This window comes from Mobula hypostoma, chromosome 30 (genome assembly GCF_963921235.1).
Source record: "Mobula hypostoma chromosome 30, sMobHyp1.1, whole genome shotgun sequence".
Classification (NCBI taxonomy): Eukaryota; Metazoa; Chordata; class Chondrichthyes; order Myliobatiformes; family Myliobatidae; genus Mobula; species Mobula hypostoma.
This window is the reverse complement of record NC_086126.1, coordinates 5,152,893-5,175,194: the sequence shown is the minus strand read 5'-3', so window position 1 is coordinate 5,175,194 and position 22,302 is coordinate 5,152,893. Positions and strand designations below refer to the sequence as shown.

Sequence of the window (22,302 nt, the reverse complement as noted above, 5' to 3'; positions counted from 1 at the left end):
GAACTCAATTTCTTCACTAATAAAGCCAAACATGCCATTTGCCTTCTTGATCAACCTGTGTGGCCACTTTCAGGGAGCTATGAACTTGGATACAAAGATCCCTCTGTTCACCAACACCATTAAGGATCTTGTCTCTAACTATCTCTTTGCATTTGACCCACCGAGACGCAACGCGTCGCACTTAGCGGGGTTAAACTGCAGCTGCCACTTCTCTGCCCGCGTCTGAGGATGGTGATGGTTCTGAATGGCCGAGAGGAGAGGATACGAGTGGAGTTCAGGCGGTTCGCACACCCCTCCCCACCCCGTTACCTGTGTGCGTACGGACGTGCCTCTTGAGGTCGAACGTGTCGTTAAAGCCTTTGCCGCAGAAGGTGCAGAGGTGTCGCTTCACCACGTTGTGACACTTCATGTGGCGGTTCAGCATGCGCTGGAACTGGAACGTCTTGTGGCACAGCTGGCAGGCGTAGTTCTCGGCCGCGCACTCTCCAATGGTCACCTGCACACACACACACACACGCACAGGGTGAGGTCAGGAACGGTCTGCCTTCTCCCACCCGCAAGCCCGTTAGTGCCCCCCGCCCTCCGCACCCGCCGCACTCCACGTTGCACCTGAATAGAGGGGGATTTCTTTCACCGGGATTTTATCAACACAGACTGCCATGAAGGCCAAGTTTTTGGGCATATTTAAAACGGAGGCCGATAGGTTCTCGATTAGTCAGGGCGTCAAAGGTTACAGGGGAGAAGACAGGAGAATGAGGTTGAGAGGGATGTTGAATTAGCCATGATGGAATGGCAAAGCAGACTCAATGGGCCGAATGGCCTCATTCTGCTCCAATATCTTATGGGCTGTTGGGCAGGTGGGACAAGAATCAGACCAGGTGAGGACAACAATTTTTCATTCTGGGTGTTAGACGGCAGCTGCCTGAACTGGGTGTAAGTTCAGAAACAAACATCTCCAGAAGTTTACAGTGCCTATAAAATATCACCCACCCCCATCCCCTGGAGGTTTTCATGTTTTATTGTTTTACAGCATTGAATCACAGTGGATTCAATTTGGTCTTTTTGACACTGATCAACAGACAAAGACTCTTTCGTGTCAAAGTGAAAACAGATCTCTACCAAGTGATCTAAATTTTTAGGCATCCGTTAGTTTCGTGAGACCATGGATTTGTGCCTTGGAAGGTTTCCAGGGCCCAGGCCTGGACAAGGTTATGGAAGACTGACAGTTACCCATGCTGCAAGTCTCCCCTCTCCACGCCACCGATGTTGTCCAAGGGAAGGGCACTAAGGCCGATACAGCTTGGCACCGGTGTCGTCGCAGACCAATGTGTGGTTAAGTGCCTTGCTCAAGGACACAACACGCTGCCTCGGCCGAGGCTCCAACTAGCGACCTTCAGATCACTAGACCGATGCCTTAACCACTTGGCCATGCGCCAACACATCTAAATTAATTACAAATATAAAACACAAAATAATTGATTGCACAAATATTCAGCCCCTTTAATATGTTCATCTAGTGATCTGAAGGTCGCTAGTTCGAGCCTCAGCGGTGGCAGAGTGTTTGTGTCCTTGAGCAAGGCACTTAACCACACATTGCTCTAGTGTCTGTGAGAGGAATGGCGCCCCACACAGACTTCCAATCTGCGCCTTGTAAGGCATGAAAAATGCCCAACGCAGGCCTCTCATGGTCTGAGTCGACGTTCCCCTAATATGACACACCAAATCATGACTGGTGTAGCCAATTGATTTTAAAAGTCACGAAATTAGTTAAATGGAGATCTGTTTTTGGAGACCTGTGTGCAGTCAAGGTGTTTCAATTGATTGTATTAAAAATACACCTGTATCTGGAAGGTCCAACTGCTGGTGAGTCAGTATCCTGGCAAAAACTACATCATGAAGACAAAATAACACTCCAAGCAACTCCAGAAAAAGCTTATTGAAAAGCACAATTCAGGAGATGGATACAAGAAAATTTCCAAGTCGCTAAATATCCCTTGGAGTACGGTTAAGTCAATCATTAAGAAATGGAAAGAATATGGCACAGCTGTAAATCTGCCTAGAGCAAGCTGTCCTCAAATACTGAGTGACCGTGCAAGAAGGGGACTAGTGAGGGAGGCCACCAAGAGACCTGTGACAACTCTGGAGGAGTTACAAGTTTCAGTAGCTGAGATGGGAGAGACTGTGCAGACAACAGCTGTTGCCCAGGCGCTTCACCAGTCACAGCTTTATGGGAGAGTGGCAAAGAGAAAGCCACTGTTGAAAAAAAACTCACATGAAACCTCAGCTAGGGTTTGCCAGAAGGCATGTGGGAGACTCTGAAGTCAGCTGGTAGAAGGTTCTGTGGTCTGATGAAACCAAAAATTGAGCTTTTTGGCCATCAGACTAAACACTTTGTTTAGTGTAAACCAAACTCCACACATCATTAAAAACACACCATCCCTACAATGAAGCATGGTGGTGACTGCATCATGCTGTGGGGATGCTTCACTGTGAAGTTAGAGGGTAAAATGAATGCAGCAAAATACAGGGAAATCCTGGAGGAAAACCTGATGCAGTCTGCAAGAGAACTGCAACTTGGGAGAAGATTTGTCTTCCAGCAAGACCATGACCCCAAGCATAAAGTCAAAGCTACACAGGAATGGCTTAAAAACAACAAAGTCAATGTCCTGGATTGGACAAGTCAGGGTCCAGACCTCAATCAACTGAGAATTTGTGGCTGGACTTGAAGAGGGCTGTTCACTCACGATCCCCATGCAATCTGACACGGCTTGAGCAGTTTTGTAAAGAATGGGGAAAAATTGCAGTGTCCAGACGTGCAAAGCTGATAGAGACCTATCCACACAGACTCAAGGCTGTAATTGCTGCTAAAGGTGCATCTACTAAAGACCGACCTGAAGGGTGTGAGGAATTGTGCAATCAATTATTTTGTGTTTTAGGGTTGTAATTAAACACTTTCTCTCTCTTCCAACGTGGACTGGTACAGTGATAATAGACCTGATTCTGATCACAACCACCATGATATATGGTTGCAGAGACAGCCAGCTCCATCACCAGCACTAGCCTCCCCGCCACTGAGGACATCTTCAAAAGTCAGCATCCGTCACTGACAGAGGTAGACAAAATGATGAGGGGTATATAGATAGGGTAAATGCAGGCAGGCTTTTTCCACTGAGGTCGGGTGAGACAACAACCAGAGGTCATGGGTTAAGGGTGAAAGGTGAAAAGTTTAAGGGGAACATGAGGGGAAACTTCTCCAGTCAGAGGGAGGTGAGAGTGTGGAACAAGCTGCCGGCACAAGTGGTGCGTGCGAGCTCGATTTCAACGTGGAAGAGAAGTTTGGACAGGTACATGGATGGGAGGGGTATGGAGGGGTGTGGTCCCGGTGCAGGTCGATGGGAGTAGGCAGTTTAAATGGCTTCAGCACGGGATAGATGCAAAGGGACTTGGGAGCCCTTGTGCAGAACACCCTGAAGGGTGACTTGCAGGTCGAGTCGGTGGTGAGGAAGGCAAATGCCATGTTTGCATTCATTTCAAGAGGTCTAGAATACAAGAGCAAGGATGTGATGCTGAGGCTTTATAAGGCACTGGTGAGGCCTCACCTTGGGTATTGTGATCAGTTTTGGGCTCCACATCTTAGAAAAGATGTGCTGGCATTGGAGAGGGTCCAGAGGAGGTTCACAAGGATGATACTGGGAATGAAAGGGTTATCATACAAGGGATATTTGATAGCTCTGGGTCTGTACTGATTGGAATTCAGAAAGATGAGGGGGGATCTCATTGAAACCTTTCGAATGTTGAAAGGCCTAGACAGAGTAGATGTGGAAAGGATGTTTCCCATGGAAACTTACAGAAGAAATGTGGCAAATGTTCAGAGGATATTTGCATGGAATTTTGCACAGGTACATTCCAATGAGACAGGTGAAGGATAGTAGGGTACAGGGACTGTGGTGTACAAAGGCTGTTGTAAATCTAGTCAAGAAGAAAAGAGAAGCTTACCAAAGGTTCAAAAAACTAGGTAATGATAGAGATCTAGAAGATTATAAGGCTAGCAGGAAGGAGCTTAAGAAAGAAATTAGGAGAGCTAGAAGGGGCCATGAGAAGGCCTTGGCGGACAGGATTAAGGAAAACCCCAAGGTTTTCTACAAGTATGTGAAGATCAAGAGGATAAGACGTAAGAGAATAGGACCAATCAAGTGTGACAGTGGAAAAGTGTGTATGGAACAGGAGGAGATAGCAGAGGTACTTAATGAATACTTTGCTTCAGTGTTCACTATGGAAAAGGATCTGGGCGATTGTAGGGATGACTTACAGTGGACTGAAAAGCTTGAGCATGTAGATATTAAGAAAGAGGATGTGCTGGAGTTTTCTGAAAGCATCAAGTCACCAGGACCGGACAAGATGTACACCAGGCTGCTGTGGGAGGTGAGAGAGGAGATTGCCGAGCCTCTGGCGATGATCTTTGCATCATCAATGGGGACGGGAGAGGTTCTAGAGGATTGGAGGGTTGCGGATGTTGTTCCCTTATTCAAGAAAGGGAGTAGAGATAGCCCAGGAAGTTATAGACCAGTGAGTCTTACTTCAGTGGTTGGTAAGTTGATGGAGAAGATCCTGAGAGGCAGGATTTATGAACATTTGGAGATGCATAATATGATTAGGAATAGTCAGCATGGGTTTGTCAAAGGCAGGTCATGCCTTACGAACCTGATTGAATTTTTTGAGGATGTGACAAAACACATTGATGATAGTAGAGCAGTAGTTGTAGTGTATATGGATTTTAGCAAGGCATTTGATAAGGTACCCCGTGCAAGGCTTATTGAGAAAGTAAGGAGGCATGGGATCCAAGGGGACATTGCTTTGGTCCAGAACTGGCTTGCCCACAGAAGGCAAAGAGTGGTTGTAGATGGGTCATATTCTGCATGGAGGCTGGTGACCAGTGGTGTGCCTCAGGGAACTGTTCTGGGACCCCTACTCTTTGTGATTTTTATAAATGACCTGGATGAGGAAGTGGAGGGATGGGTTAGTAAATCTGCTGATGACACAAAAGTTGGGGGTGTTGTGGATAGTGTGGAAGGCTGTCAAAGGTTACAGCGGGACATTGATAGGATGCAGAACTGGGCTGAGAAGTGGCAGATGGAGTTCAACCCAGTTAAGTGTGAAGTGGTTCATTTTGGTAGGTCAAATATGATGGCAGAATATAGAATTAATGGTAAGACTCTTGGCAGTGTGGAGGATCAGAGGGATCTTGGGGTCTGAGTCCATAGGACACTCACAGCTGCTACGCAGGTTGACTCTGTGGTTAGGAAGGCATACGGTGCAGTGGGCTTCATCAACCATGGGATTGAGTTTAGGAGCCGAAAGGTAATGTTGCAGCTATATAGGACCCTGGTCAGGCCCACTGGTCGCCTCACTACAGGAAGGGTTTGGAAACCATAGAAAGGGTGCAGAGGAGATTTACAAGTATGTTGCCTGGATTGGGGAGCATGCCTTATGAGAATAGGTTGAGTGAACTCAACCTTTTCTCCTTGGAGCGACGGAGGATGAGAGGTGACCTGATAGAGGTATACAAGATAATGAGAGGCATTGATCATGTGGATAGTCAGAGGCTTTTTCCCAGGGCTGAAATGGCTGGCACGAGAGGGCACAGTTTTAAGGTGTTTGGAAGTAGGTACACAGGAGATGTCAGGGCTAAGTTTTTTTTTTACACAGAGAGTGGTGAGTGTGTGGAATGGGCTGCCAGCGACGGTGGTGGAGGCGGAAACAATAGAGTCTTTTAAGAGACTCCTGGACAGGTACATGGAGCTTAGAAACATAGAGGGCTATAGAAACATAGAAAACCTACAGCACAATACAGGCTCTTCGGCCCACAAAGCTGTGCGGATCATGTCCTTACCTTAGAAATTACAGGAAATTGAACCGTTGACAGATTCCCTCTCCACAGATGCTGCCTGACTTGCGGGGTCTTTGCAGCACTGGTTTATATAATCATACACTTACCAGAGTGTTGCCACTGCCTCAGTAAAGCCGGCAGCATAATTGAAGACCCCTCCCACCTCAACCATTATCTCTTCTCTCCTCTCCCCCCCCCCAGAAGATACAAAAACCTGAAAGCAAGTACCACCAGGCCCAAGGGCACTGTTACCGAACGGTCCCTTGTTCGATAAGATGGACTCTTGATCTCAGAATCCATCTCGTTATGACCCTTGCACCTTAGTACGGTGCAGGCAGACAATTCCTCTGTAACTGTAACACGATTCTACATTCTGTTATTGCTTGTCCTCCCTCGACGTGCCGATAGACCATAAGACAAAGGAGCAGAATCGGGCCATTTGGCCCATCTAGTCTGCTCCGCCATTTCATTATGGCTGATCCATTTCCCTTCTCAGCCCCAATCTCCTACCTTCTCCCCGTATCCCTTCACACCCTGACCTATCAAGAATCTATCAACCTCTGCCTTAAATATACAAGGACATGTTGAGAGTTAAAGGGCAAAAGTTTAGGGGTAACATGAGGGGGAACTTCTTTACTCAGAGAGTGGTAGCTGTGTGGAACGAGCTTCCAGCAGAAGTGGTTGAGGCAGGTTCGATGTTGTCATTTAAAGTTAAATTGGATAGATATATGGACAGGAAAGGAATGGAGAGTTATGGGCTCCCAGAACGAGGGGTCACAGTTTGAGGATAGAGGGGAAGCCTTTTAGGACCGAGATTAGGAAAAACGTCTTCACACAGAGAGTGGTGAATCTGTGGAATTCTCTGCCACAGGAAACAGTTGAGGCCAGTTCATTGGCTATATTTAAGAGGGAGTTAGATATGGCTCTTGTGGCTAAAGGGATCAGGGGGTATGGAGGGAAGGCTGGTGCAGGGTTCTGAGTTGGATGATCAGCCATGATCATACTGAATGGCGGTGCAGGCTCGAAGGGCTGAATGGCCTACTCCTGCACCTATTTTCTATGTTTCTATGAGTGCAAGTCGGTGGGACTAGATGAGAGTAAGAGTTCGGCATGGACTAGAAGGGCAGAGATGGCCTGTTTCTGTGCTGTAATTGTTATATGATTATAAAGACTTGACCTCCACAGCTGCCCATGGTAATGAATTCCACAGATTCACCACCCTCTGGCTAAAGAAATTCCTCTTCTCCCGTTCCAAGTGAACATCCCTCTATCCTGTTGTACGACTTCCGAGATTAAAGATTGGCTTTACTTGTCACGCGTACATCGAAACATGCAGTGAAATGCTTCGTTTTGCGCCGGTCCGTGGACCGTGCTGGTGACAGCCCGCGGGTGTCGCCAACGTAGCAGGCCCAAAGAACTGTCGCCAACAATCAAGCCCAGAGCTTACTAACCCTAACCAGGTCTGTATCCTTCGATGCCCTGGTCATTTACATTTCCGTCCAAATGTCTCCTGAACAGTGATTATATCTGACCCCATTCAGATAGCAACAGATTCCCCCACAAATCCACTGCAAAATTCTTCTCGCCCACCTTAAATCTTTGCCCTCCCCTTGTCTGTACCCCTATCATGGCAAAAGGATTCTTCCTTTCAACCGTTCGATTGCCTCTTACCATTTTATAGTTATTTATTTAGTGAGATACAGCACAGAACAGCCCCTTGAGCCTCACTGCCCCGATTTAACCCTAGCCTAATCACGGGACGATTTACGATGACCAATTTACAATGAGGGGAGATCTTATGGAAGCATATGAAATTATGAAAGGGATAGATAAGATAGAGGCAGGAAAGTTGTTTCCACTGGTGGGTGAGACTAGAACTAGGGGACGTAGCCTCAAGATTTGGGGGAGTAGATTTAGGACGGAGATGAGGAGGAACTGCTTTTCCCAGAGGGTGTGAATCTGTGGAATTTCCTGCCCAGTGGAGGTTACGTCAGTAGATGTTTAAGGCAAGGTTGGATAGATTTTTGCGTAGTAGGGGAATGAAGGATTATGGGGAAAAGGCAGGTAGGTGGAGATGAGTCCACGGTCAGATCAGCCATGATCTTACTGACTGGTGGAGCAGGCTCGACGGGCCAGATGGCCAACTCCTGCTCCTATTTCCTATTCATAGGTTTATTGTCCATTCAGAAATCTGATGGTAGAGAGGAAGAAACCTTTCATAGAAACATAGAACATAGAAAACCTGCAGCACAATACAGGCCCTTCAGCCCACAGAGTGGTGCCGAACATGTCCCTACCTTAGAAATTACTAGGCTTACCTATCATCATCAGGTGCTGTGCCCAGTTTGAGCTTTGACTGCCATGGCCCACACACTCCTGTTTCGGGTCAAGTGGATCAATTCATTGGTATTCATTTCCAGTTCTCTGGCTGCCGTCTCCATCATCATTTGTCTTTGCCTTCCTCTTGCTTTCTTCCCTTCAATCTTTCCCATAATTACCGTGCATTCTAACTCCTCTTTCCTAGTCACAAGTCCAATGAAGTTACATTGCCTTTTCATGATCTCACACATTATTTCTCTTTTTGTGTTTGCTCTGTTCATGACATCCTCGTCAGATATTGGCTTACCTGTAGCCCTCTATCTTACTAAGCTCCATGTACTTATCTAAAAATCTCTTAAAAGACCCTATCGTATCCGCCCCCACCACCGTCGTTGGCAGCCCATTCCACGCACTCACCACTCTCTGAGTAAAAAACTTACCCCTGACATCTCCTCTGTACCTACTCCCCAGCACCTTAAACCTGTGTCCTCTTGTGGCAACCATTTCTGCCCTGGGAAAAAGCCTCAATGTTTTTCCTAAAACATTGAGGCAGTGGCGGGAATCGAACCCTGATCATTGAGCACTGGAACTGGAAAGTGATCGTGCTAACCGCCACACTACTGTACCCCCCTCCCCCCCCCGTTCCTGCCGTGTAACAAAGCGGTCGTATGAACGGTGTGAGAGGCTGGTTTTCGCCGCAGCCAGTACGCACGACAACGATGGGCCAGTTGTCTGAGGAGCCGACGGCCTACCTTAATCTTGGAGCGGACGAATCCTTGCTGGCCGCTCTGGTTGATGCCGTTCTCCACCTCCTGCGCAGACGCGCTCGAGTCGGTGTCGTAGGACGACTCCTTCCCCGTGCTGTCATCGGCAGTCAGGCAGAGGGGAGCCTCGCACATTTCTGACCCTCGGCAGTGAATCACATCCAGTGGATCTAATGAGGAGATCACAAGACCATAAAAGAATGAGGCCATTTGGCCCATCGATCTATCTTCCCTCTCAACCCCTTTTTCCTGCCTTCCCCCTCTAACCTTTGACACCTTTGCTTAGTGAGCACCTGTCAACTTCTGCTTGAAGTACACCCGATGACTCGGCCTCCTCAGCCGTCTGTGACAATGAATTCCACAGATCCACCCCTCTCTGGATACAGAAATTCCTCCTCATCGACAGGGACGTCCTTCTATTCCAAATCCATACCCTCTCGCTCTTGGAGACATCCTCTCTACATCCACTCTGACTAGGCCTTTCAATACCCGCTGGGTTGCAATGAGATTTCCCCCTCATTCTTCTCATACAGCCGTCTGTAACCCTTTCATTCCCAGGATCGTTCTTGTGAACCTCCTCCAGACCGTCTCCAAGGCCAGCACGTCCTTTCTTAGGTGAGGGGTGCGAGCTTGTGGGGTGTCATGGTAGGGCAGAATGGTACTACAGCACCGGTGACCCGGGGTTCGATTCCCGCCGCTGCCTGGAGGGACTTTGTGCGTTCTCCCCGTGACTGCGTGGGTTTCCCCCGGCAGCTCTGGTTTCCTCCCACAGTCCAAAGACGTAAGGGTTAGTAGGTTAATTGGCCACATTGGGTACAACTGGGAGGTGCTGGCTCACTGGGCTGTATCACAAAATAAAAATGCGGTCACAGAAGATCAGTGCTGCTCTCCAGTGTTCGCTCCGTGTAAGACCCAGTGCGAGATGAGAAACTGCTGCAGGCTTGTTCTTGCAGAAACATGGCTCCAGGACAACATCCCATGCACCATCAATCCACAATCCATGACACTCAGGGACCTGGGCTATATCATTTTTTTTGTGACTCTGTGATTTTCTGGTATCGTAATTATACACGGCTGTGCGCAGGCACTAATGCACTTTGCACATCGGCCCCGGAGAAACGCTGCTCCGATTGGCTGTATTCATTTGTATGGTCAAATGAGAATGAAACTTCAACTTGAATGTAAAAAACTCTGCAGAACTTTTTAGGCACGTATGTACAACTCAGGTACCCAAGACTTTTGCACAGTACTGTATTTGTCAATGCGGAGCGCAGAGCGAGTTTGTAAATCTGGCGGGAGTGCCACTGGAGGGGCGAGGAACAGGTGGCAGAGGAGGAGTGCCAGGGGGCAGCGGATGGCACGGATCCAGGCACCCCGAGCCCTGAGACACCAAGTCATCTGATTCCAAACAATTGGTTTATTGATCATTACAGAATGTCTCTCTGGTGTTTCCCGCTCCCTCCCCTCTCCCTGCTCCCTTCCCACTTTCAGTCCACAATAGAGACCCCTATCAGAATCAGGTTTATCATCACTCACATATGTCATGAAATTTTTTATTTGTGGCAGCAATACAGAGCAATACATAAAATTAGTACAGTACTGTGCAAAAGTCTTAGGCACCCTAGCTATATATATGTGCCCAAGTCTTTTGTACAGTGCTGTGTGCCATGTAAAATTCCATACAGACAGCGACAGAATCAACAAACTCATTCGTAAGGCCAGTGATGTTGTGGGGATGGAACTGGACTCTCTGACGGTGGTGTCTGAAAAGAGGACGCTGTCCAAGTTGCATGCCATCTTGGTCAATGTCTCCCATCCACTACATAATGTACTGGTTGGGCACAGGAGTACATTCAGCCAGAGACTCATTCCACCGAGATGCAACACAGAGCGTCATAGGAAGTCATTCCTGCCTGTGGCCATCAAACTTTACAACTCCTCCCTTGGAGGGTCAGACACCCTGAGCCGATAGGCTGCTCCTGGACTTATTTCATAATTTACATATTACTATTTAACTATTTATGGTTCTATTACTATTTATTATTTATGGTGCAACTGTAATGAAAACCAATTTCGCCCGGGATCAATAAAGTATGACTATGACAGCTTCTGCCACAGGGAATGTTTCTTACGAACATAAGGAATAGGAGCAGGAGTCGGCCATCTGGCCCATCAAGCCTGCCCTGCCATTCAATAAGATCATGGCTGATCTGTCCGTAAACTCATCTCCATCTACCTGCCTTTTCCCCATAACCCTTAATTCCCCTATTGTGTAAAAACCTATCTAACTGTTTCTTAAATATATTTAGTGAGGAAGACTCAACTGCTTCCCTGGGCAGAGAATTCCACAGATTCACCACTCTCTGAGAAAAACAGTTTCTCCTCATCTCCGTCCTAAATCTTCTCCCCTGAATCTTGAGGCTGTGTCCCCTAGTTCTAGTCTCACCTACCAATGGAAACCTCAGAAAGGAATCGAGTTCAGGGGACCCATTCTCCATCTGTCACCAGAGAGCATCAGGTAATAACTTATCTCAAAAGGCCATAATTGATTATGTTCAAAGAACACATTAACTTCTATTTTCCTAAGAGATTTTATTTCAGATGTGGTTTTGCCTGATGCAGGATGTATGGGTGTGTGGGGTGGGGGTAACACTTCCAGCGAAGGGGCTTGTCCCCTCCACTCTGGGGGCACCTTGCTCACCTTTTGGGGCCCCAGCAGACACTCAGCTCCCACCCGCAGCTCCAGGTAGCTGTTTGCACGTGACAGCGGCCACACACCCCAGTAAACCGCTTCGACAGGCTGGCTAAACCCCAGCGGGGTGGGGGGGGGGGGAAGGACAGGGACATGCCTGTCCCCGGCATGTGAAGTCAGCTCTGGCCAGGAGTTCCCAAACAGTTTTGTGCATGGTCAGAAGGGTCTGTGGACCCCAGGTTTGGAACCGTGGCTTTCCAAATTCTTGTTTCTCCATATTTCTATCTGAAACTATATTTGTGTTCAGCTTCAAGTGGTCTATCATAAACAAAAAAAATTCTGAAGGAGGAAAACATTTTAAAAATGTTCTCCACTGTAATAACCCAGCAACTAATTACATAGCATAGCACTTCGAAAACTTCTATAGTTGTAATGTGGAGAGCATTCCGACAGGCTGCATCACTGTCTGGTATGGAGGGGCTACTGCACAGGACCGAAAGAAGCTGCAGAAAGTTGTAAATCTAGTCAGCTCCACCTTGGGCACGAGCCTACAAAGTACTCAGGACATCTTCAGGGAGCAGTGTCTCAGAAAGGCAGCGTCCATTATTAAGGACCTCCAGCACCCAGGGCATGTCCTTTTCTCACTGTTACCATCAGGTAGGAGGTACAGAAGCCTGAAGGCACACACTCAGTGATTCAGGAACAGCTTCTTCCCCTCTGCCATCCGATTCCTAAATGGACATTGAACCCTTGGACACTACCTCACTTTTGAAAAAATAACCATATAACCATATAACAATTACAGCACGGAAACAGGCCATCTCGGCCCTTCTAGTCCGTGCCGAACTCTTACTCTCACCTAGTCCCACCGACCTGCACTCAGCCCATAACCCTCCATTCCTTTCCTGTCCATATATCTATCCAATTTAACTTTAAACGACAGCATCGAACCTGCAAAAGATGCACACTCAACGATTCAGGAACAGCTTCCTCCCCTCTTTAAACGACAACATCAAACCTGCCTCAACCACTTCTGCTGGAAGCTCGTTCCACACAGCTACCACTCTCTGAGTAAAGAAGTTCCCCCTCATGTTACCCCTAAACTTTTGCCCTTTAACTCTCAACTCATGTCCTCTTGTTTGAATCTCCCCTACTCTCAATGGAAAAAGCCTATCCACGTCAACTCTATCTATCCCCCTCATAATTTTAAACACCTCTATCAAGTACCCCCTCAACCTTCTACGCTCCAAAGAATAAAGACCTAACTTGTTCAACCTTTCTCTGTAACTTAGGAGATGAAACCCAGGCATTGGTATTTTTGTTTTTGCACATTTTAAAAAATCTATTCAATATATGTAATTGATTTGTTTATTTATTATTATTTTTATTTTATTTTTTTCTCTCTGCTAGATTATGAATTGCATTGAACTGCTGCTGCTAAATTAACAAATTTCACATTAAATGCTGGTTATAATAAACCTGATTCTGATTCTAATTTCATATTTATACAGTGAATATGTCCCAAGAGTGGTGGGTGTATGGAACGAGCTGCAAGAGGAAAGAGGTAAAAATGGGTACAATTACAATGTCAGACAGATAAATAGAGAGGAGAACTTCAGCAGGGTATGGGCCAGTGGGATCTGTATGGACAGGTTAGGCCATGTTGTATGACTCTGCCATTAACCACAAGAGATAGGAACAGAATTAGGCCACTTTGGCCCACAAAGCTTGCTCTGTCATTCCATCGGAGCTGATTTATTATCCCTCTCAACCCCATTCTCCTGCCTTCTCCCCCATAACCTGACTAATCAAGAACGTCTCAGCCTCCGCTTTAAATATATTCAATGACTTGGCCTCCACAGCCGTCCGTGGCACTGAATTCCACAGATTCACCACCCTCGGGCTAAAGAAATTCCTTCTCATCTCTGTCCTAAAGGGACAGCCCTCTATTCTGAGGCTGCGCCCTCTGGTCCAGGTTGGTTGGTTATGCCATTGGTGTTTAGGGCAGAAATCGAGGTTCTCCATCTCTGTCTGTCCTCAGCCCTCTTCTCTATTGTGTGGTTCAGGGTCCTCATTTCTGCTTCTGCGGCACGGCGCCAAGTTGCCTTTGGCGCCCCGCGTTTCCCCCGCCCTTCGGGGGTCCAATGAAGGCTGTCTTGACGATGGAGTTGGCCTCTCTTCTTTGGTCCTAGACTCTCCCACTGTTGGAAACGCCTTCTTCATGTCCCACCTGGACCTTTCAGCATTCTGAAGGTTTAACCGGTCACGTCAGGCAGGAGAGTAGAAGGAGCCTTACAGCAGGGATACAGGCCTTTTGGCCCATCCAGTCCACCCCAGCCCCAGCGCCCAGCCAGCCAGCCCCAATTCCAAGCATTCGGCCCATACCCCTCCATGCGCTCCCAAGAGGATACCGCCGTACCTGCCTCCACCACCTCCTCTGGCATCTCGTTCAGAACCCCTCTGGGTGGGGAAAAGTTGGCCCTCGGGTTTCTTTTAAAGCTTTCCCATCTCACCCAGAACCTGTGCCCCCAACTTTTGGACTCTCCTACACTTGCGAAAAGACTTATCATCCACCGTACCTGTGCCTCTCAGAATCGAAAACACTTCTATCAGGTCACTTCCCCCCGCCCCCTCTTCCATTCTCCTAGTCCTGGCAACATCCTCGTAAAACCTGCCCCGAACTCTTTCCAGTTTAACCAAGGTCAAGTTAGAAGTGAAATTTATTATCAGAGCACCCTCCTGCGCATGTTCCTACCTCGCGACTTGTTTCCTTGCAGGCATTTACAGGAAAATAATGAAAAACCGTAGAGTGTATGAAAAACTATGCATAAACATAACTCTGTAATTTCTACCACCTCCAGCGGGATCCCATCTTTCCCTCCCACCCCCACTTTCTGCTTTCCGCAGGAATCGATCCCCTGCACAACTCCCTTGTCAATTTGTCCCTCCCCACTGATCTCCTACCTGGCACTTATCCTTACAAGTAGAACAAGTGCCACAACTCCCCCCTCACTACCATTCCGGACCCCAAATTGTCCTTCCGGGTGAGGCGACGCTTCACCCGCGAGTCTGTTGGGGTCCTATACTCTGTTCGGTTCTCCCAGTGTGGCCTCCTGTATATCGGTGATACCCGACATAGATTCGGGGACCGCTTTGTTGAGCACCAGAAAAAGTGGGATCTCCCAGTGGCCACCCTCTCCAGTTCTACTTCCCATTCCCATTCCGACACGTCAGCCCACGGCCTCCTCTTCTGCCGCGATGAGGCCACACTCAGGTTGGAGATAATTAAATAATCATTGCAAAGAGAGAGAGGATAAATACTGAGGTGGTGTTCATGGGTTCGTTGTCTGTTCAGAGATCAGATGGCAGAGAGGAAGAAGCCGTTCCTGAATCGTTGAGTGTGTGTCTTCAGGCTCCTGTACCTCCTCCCTGATGGTAGCAATGAGAAGAGGGCACGTCCTGGGTGATGGGGGTCCTTAGTGATGGATGATGCCTTTCTGAGGAAGATGTCCTGGATACTGAGGCTAATACCCATGATGGAGCTGACTGAGTTTACAACTTTCTGCAGCTTATTTCAATCCTGTGCAGTAGCCCCCACCTCTCCCCCCGCCCATACCAGATGGTGATGCACCCAGTCAGAATGCTCTCCCTTGTACATCTGTAGAAATTTGCGAGTGTTTTTGGTGACGTACTGAACCTCCTCAAACGCCGAATGAAATATAGCCGCTGTCTTGCCTTGTTCCGGTACAAACGGGACGTCCTGTGACCAAAAGTACACACCCAATGCCCCCGACTGATGGAGGCCGGCGTGCGGAGAGCGGGAAACTCGAAGACAGCGGTTGAGCAGCAGGTCAGGACTGGACCGGGATGGAGAGCCCGGGGGGAGGGTGTAACTCGAAAAGTAGGGTGCCGGAGCCTCAACCCAGAAAACTGTTCAATTAATAATGTTCTGTGATTCCGAACACAAGCGGCTAACTCGAAGTTCGCAATTCGCAGGGACAGTGCGGAGACATAGACATGCAGGTTAGTCGGTTAACTGCACTCGGGGTATTGTGAGCAGTTTTCGGCCGCTTATCTGAGGAAAGGACCTGCGGAGTTGGAGAAGCACTAAAGAAAGGCTCACGGGAATGAAAGGGTTAACGTATGAGGAGCGTTTGACGGTTCTGGGCCTGTACTCGCTGGAGTTTAGAAGAACGAGGTTGGGGAGGGGTCTCATTGAAAGGCCTGGATAGAGTGGATGTTTTCTATAGCGGGGGAGTCTAGGATCAGAGGACACAGATAGAGTAGATGTGGAGAGGATGTTTCCTATAGTGGGGGAGTCTCGGACCAGAGGACACAGATAGGGTGGATGTGGAGAGGATGTTTCCTATAGCGGGGGAGTCTAGGATCAGAGGACACAGATAGAGTGGATGTGGAGAGGATGTTTCCTATAGTGGGGGAGTCTCGGACCAGAGGACACAGATAGAGTGGACGTGGAGAGGATGTTTCCTATAGTGGGGGAGTGTAGGACTGGAGAACACGGCCTCAGAGTAGAAGGATGTCACTTTAGAGCAGAGATGAGGAGGAATTTTTTTTCGCCAGAACGTGGCGAGTCTCTGCAATTCATTGCCACTGGTTGTATTTAAAGCGGAGGTTGACAGGTTCTTGATTAGTCAGGGCGGCAAAGGTTACGGAGAGAAGATGGGAGAATGGGGTTGAGAGGGTTAATAGATCAGCCATGATGGAATGACAGAACAGACTCGACGGGCCGATTGGCTTAATTCTGCTCTTATGTCGAAGATTGCAATACGACTTGAGACTTAACACTTTTTCAGGTGGAGTAGAACCGACGTTAACTTAAACTTCCTCCCACGTGATCCAGAAACGGAGTTAATTATTTTTTAACAGAATATCCTTGACCGCCCCTCTTACCGTTATATATTTTTTTAAAACTCATCACCTCCCCCTGAGCTTTCGAACCGCACCCTTTTTTTCCCCCTCCTGTGCCGAGCGAGGTGTTGGCCGTCGTAACCGTAGTAAAGAATCTTTAAAACTACATTCCCGGGGGTGGGGTGGGGGTCAGCAATCAGAATCTCTGAAGTTACAGCCACTCTTTGATAGGCAGATTTACGACTCGGCTCCCAAAACATTCCCCCCCCCCCTCAACACGTAGGATTGCAAGTTGGGGCTGAGCGGGAGGAAAGAAAAACCCCGAGCGTCTGACTGAATCTCACTCGGAAAGTTTTGCGGCGAGGTCCAAACTTTCTTTTTAAGTTGTCAGTCGCCTTCCTGAAGTTCACAATGCGAACCGACGCAGTAGCGGGGAATCCCTCCTGTTAGTCTGGAATCAAACGCCCTTTCAGAGGCGAAAATATTTACTGTTTACGCCGTTCGACAACTGTCAACGAGCAAGATCGCCTGTCGAGCGAGATCAGTGCAACAGAGCCCGCGGCTTTGAACTGAACCAACAGGGTAATAATTTACGTCAGGGTGCCATCTCAGCACTCCGGCAACAGAATCAGGCCCTTCGGCCCGTCTAGCCCGTGCCGATCCGCTTAAACTGCCCTCTCCCCTTCGACCTGCGTTTGCGTTTTTGTTTTTGCGGGACGGGAACGTCAGAACGGAACTCACGCGGAATGTAGACATCGGCTCGCATTTCGTCCGGCATTTCGCTCCAGCTGCGGTGTCTAGCGGCAGCGCTGCGGGTTTTCACCAAGAACGCTCTCGGCATGTTGTTCGACCTGTCCCGGTCTGGGTCCGAACAGCCTCGAGTCTCGCGGGGAGAGGGCAAAGAAAACCCCTCTCCTTCGGTTTTCTCCAACTCTTTCTTCCCGCGATTTCCCCGTTCTCTCTCTCTTTCTCCCCCCTCGTTTTTCCCCCTCTTCGCTTTCTCCTTCCCTCTGTCCCCTCACTTTTCTCTCCCTCCCTCGGATTCTTTCCCCTTCTCCCCCTCTCCGCTTCTGCCTTCCTCCTTCCTTTACCCTCTCCGCTCACCTGTCCCGCTCCGCTTTCCTGCCCCTCCTCTCACCTGTCCCGCTCCGCTTTCCTACCCCTCCTCTCACCCTCCTTCCCTCTCTCCCACCTTCCCTCTCTCCGCTCACCTCTCCCGCACCTTCCCTCTCTCCGCTCACCTCTCTCCCACCTTCCCTCTCCCCGCTCACCTCTCTCCCACCTTCCCTCTCTCCGCTCACCTCTCCCGCGCCTTCCCTCTCTCCGCTCACCTCTCCCGCACCTCCCCTCGTTCCGCTTTCCTTCCTCCTCCCTTCTACCTTCCCTCTCTCCGCTCTCCTCTCTCCCGCACCTTCTGTCTCTCCGCTCTCCTCTCTCCCACCTTCCCTCTCTCCGCTCACCTCTCCCGCACCTTCCTTCTCTCCGCTCACCTCTCCCGCACCTTCCTTCTCTCCGCTCACCTCTCTCCCACCTTCCCTCTCTCCGCTCACCTATCCCGCACCTTCCCCCTCCCCCCTTTTCCCGCACCTCCGCTATTCCTTCCCTCTGCGCCTCCCGCCGCCCCGCTCCTCGAAGGCGGAAGAGCTCGGGCTCCTCGCCTCCCTCTCCGTCTGTCCGATGCGAGGGGGAGCGATCCCGACACGGAGACGGCGCTCGCCGAGGCTCGGACCCACCTATCCCGAGCTGATAAAAAGCGAAACTTCACCGCAGCCCATTGGGACTGACGCATGCGCCCTCGAATAACGGTGGCGATCACACCTGTCTGCATTCCGCTGGCGGAAGTTCGGTCCCCACCTCTTCCCTAATCATCTCATCACCAAAAAAAAACACAACACAACGGGCCGGCCTCCCTCGTTGTAGGATTCATTTCTACACCCAGACAGTCGGGACATCTCTAGCCTGCGTTTCCTTGCAGTGCCTCGCAGAATGTCCCGAACTTTGCAGCCTATCAGGAACTTCTGCAGTGTTTGAGCGCAGGGAACTTATGAGTGGGTTTATCGTTAGATTAACCCGTTCCTGCGCCGTAGTTCCGTGTCACTTTTAACCATTTCATCGTCAGGTTCTTCTCACCGAGGCTGGAACTGGAACGGGCCACGTACGGAGACTGTTGTTCGCACAGATCAGAGCACTGAGGTAGAGCGAGGGAAAACAACAACAGACGTCAGAATGAGGTGTAACTGTTGCAGAGAAAGTGTGTCCTGCAGGTCGACAATAGGGCGCAAGGTTATAATGAGGTAGATTGTGAGGTCAAGAGTCCATCTCGTCGTCCTAGGGTAGTCTGATAACGGCGGGGTACAAGCTTTCCTTGGGCCTTTAGGGCTTTTGTATCTTCTGCCCGATGCGAGAGGGGAGAGGAGAGAGTGTCCGGGGTTCGGGGCGGGGGGCGCTCTTTGATTATCCCGGCTGCTTTACTGAGGCAGTGAGCAGTGTAGACCGAGTCTATGGAGGGGAGGCTGGTTTCCGTGATGTGCTGAGCTGTGTCCACCCCCACGGTTTCTCGTGGTCATAAGGACCATAAAACATAGGGGCAGAATTAGGCCATTCAGCCCATCTAGTCTGCTCCGCCATTCCATCATACCTGATCCCGGATCCCACTCAACCCCACACACCTGCCTCCTCTCCATATCCTTTGATGCCCTGACCGATCAGGAAACGATCAACTTCCGTCTTAAATATACCCACAGACTTGGCCTCCATCGCAGATTCACCACTCTCTGGCTAAAAAAAAAATCCTCCTCACCTCCATTCTAAAAGATCGCCCCTCAATTTTGAGGCTGTGCCCTCTAGTTCTGGATACCCTCGCCATATCCACACACCCTCTCTGCATCCATCCTATATGGTCCTTTCAAAATCCGGCAGGTTTCAATGAGATCCCCCCCCCCCCCGCATTCTTCTAAATTCCAGTGAGTACAGGCCCAAAGCTGCCAGACGCTCCTCATATGTTAACCCCTTCATTCCTGGAATCATCCTCATGAACCTCCTCTGGACTCTCTCCAATGACAACACATCCTTCCTGAGATATGGGGCCCAAATTGTTGACAACACTCCAAGTGGAGCCTGACTAGTGTCTTATAAAGGCTCAGCATTATCTCCTTGCTTTTACATTCTATTCCCCTTGAAATAAATCCCAACATTGCATTTGCCTTCTTTATCACAGACTCAGCCTGTAAATTAACCTCCTGGGAGTCTTGTGCGAGGACTCCCAAGTCCCTCTGCACCTCTGATGTTTGAACCTTCTCCCAATTTGTTCATTTTACCAAAATGCATCATTGTACATTTCCCAACACTCTATTCCATCTGCCACTTTTTTCCCCATTCTTCCAATTTGTCTAAGTCCTGCTGCAATCGCATTGTTTCCTCAGCGCTACCTACCCCTCCACCTACCTTTGTATCATCCGCAAACTTTGTCACAGAGCCATCAATTCCATTATCTAAATCACTGACAAACAATGTGAAAAGCAGTGGCCCCAATACTGACCCCTGAGGAACACCACTAGTCACTGGCAGCCAATCAGAAAAGGCCCCTTTTATTCCCACTCGCTGCCTCCTGCCTGTCAGCCATCCCGCTATCCATGCCAGTATCTTTCCTGTAACACCATGGGATTTTATCTTGTTAAGCAGCCTCATGTGTGGCACCTTATCAAATGCCTTCAGAAATCCAAGTAACTGACATCCACTGTCTTGGGCGGAGCCAAACTGAACCAAGCTGTGACGCCTGACCTCTAGTTCTAGTCAGGTAGATTGTGAGGTCAAGAGTCTATCTTATCGTACAAGAGGTCCATTCAGTCATCTTTTAACTGGCCTGGTGGGACGAGCTTCCAGGTTTTTGTATCTTCTGCCGGATTTGGGGGGGGTGAGGAGAGAAGAGAGAGTATCCGGGGTGGGGGTCTTTGCTTACGCCGGCTGTTGTACCGAGGCAGTGAGAAATGTAGATAGAGCCAGCCAAAGTCTCAATACTGTTACAGAATTATTATCAGACGTATGTGCTGTTTTGTAGCAGAGACGGAATCATTACAAGCAGAAGAGATGTGGTCAAATTTAGACATAGGACATTGCAGCACAGAACAAGGAGGGAAACAGGGACTTCGGGCCTTTCATTGGGGGGTTTCTTGTTCCGTGGGTGTCTGTGAAGAGTAAGAATTTCAGGTTGTATACATTCCCTGATATTAAATTGAACCCTTCAACCTTTGAACCCTTCGAAGAACATACAACAGCACAGGCCCTTTGGCCCACAATTGTGTGCTGACCCCTTAACCTACTCGGGATCAATCTAACACTCCCCTCCCACAAAGCCCTCCATTTTTCTATTATTTATGAGCCTAAATGCCCCTAATGTATCTGCCTCTGCCACCACCTCTGGCGGTACGTTCCACACACCCACCTCTCTAAAAAAAAATCTACCTCTGACATTCCCTCTGCACTGGCTGTCCACTCTGTCGTCTACACCTTTACCACGGTTGGCGGGGGTGGAGACAGGTCTTTACCGAAGGAGGTATGAGGCGCTCCTTTCCTCCGCTGGCCTGCAGGTCGCCCTTGGGCAAGGGGTAGCACCTGCTTAGCCTCCCCCCCAGTCAGGGTCATGTGGAGCCGCGGGAGCAGGTGGTGGGTGTTCGTACCAGCGGCCGGTGCATATGCATCCTGGTTACGCGGCCACTGACGCCAGGCGGACAGCCGCAATGGGAATTAAAACGTTTGACCACCAGGAAGTCCGGCTTGAGGTGGACGGAGCGGAGGCGCTGGGCGAAGTGGCCCTCTCCGGTTTACCTCGGGTCTCGCCAGTGTGGAGGAGACCGCACTAGGAGCACCGGACGCAACAGACAACCCCAGCAGATAGCCGCCTAACATGTGGTAACAACGCCCTTCGACCGAGATTGAAGGCATTCCCAGGACTCCGGTGTGAAGGAGCAGGAAGTAATTGTGACTCTGGATCAGAACTAGGTTTAACAGCACAGGCGTATGTTGTGAAATTTGTTGTTTTGCAGCAGGAGTACAATGCAATACATAATAATAAAAAATGTACAGTACAATAAGTATATATAAAAAGAAAACTAAATTAAGCAAGTCGTGCAAAAAGAGGGGGTAAAATAGTGAGGTAGTGTTCATGGGTTCATTGTCCACTCAGAAATCAGACGGCAGAGGGGAAGAAGCTGTTCCTGAATCGCTGAGTGTGTGTCTTCAGGCTCCTGTACCTCCTCCCTGATGGCAGCAATGAGGAGAGGGCACGTCCTGGGTGGTGGGGGTCCGTAATGATGGACGCCGCCTTTCTGCGGCATCAGAGGTGTCCTGGATGCGGGGGGCAGGCCGGTGCCCATGATGGAGCTGGCTGAGTTTACAACTCTCCACAGGCTTTTCCGATCCTGTGCAGTGTTCTCCAGATCGATGCGGCACAAAAAAAAACACAATAAGAACACAATAATAAAAAAACACAATAAAATATAAAATATGTAGGATAGCTTACATCTTATATCCGTGCACGTGTGATGCTACTGTGGCACTGTGATTTCCTTTGGGATCAATAAAGTATCTATCAATCTATCTATATACCTGCACATGGATTGATTGCCTGTCCATAAAATGACTCTGGGCGCAGGAGTGTCTGTGCACGAGGTGACTCTGACAGGAAATGATAAAGTCGAGGCGGTTGGGGGGTGTGGAGGGGTAGAGGTGTTGATCAGCCTCACTGCTTGGGGGAAGGAACTGCTTTTGAGTCT

At 49.1% G+C, this 22,302-nt stretch overlaps 1 protein-coding gene across 1 annotated transcript in view; it reads right to left on the bottom strand.

Annotated features, from left to right (window-relative positions):
• The window catches only part of LOC134339628 (putative transcription factor Ovo-like 1), a 33,738-nt gene extending 16,156 nt beyond the window's left edge, over positions 1–17,582 (bottom strand). Inside the window, exons 1-3 of the mRNA XM_063036306.1 lie at positions 17,273–17,582; positions 8,959–9,140; positions 310–496 (exon numbers count right to left, since the gene is read on the bottom strand). Of these exons, the coding sequence (XP_062892376.1) occupies positions 310–496; positions 8,959–9,140; positions 17,273–17,372 (469 nt within the window). The 5' untranslated portion in view covers positions 17,373–17,582. The remainder of the gene's footprint in view (positions 1–309; positions 497–8,958; positions 9,141–17,272) is intronic.
• Between the last annotated feature and the right edge of the window lie 4,720 nt (positions 17,583–22,302).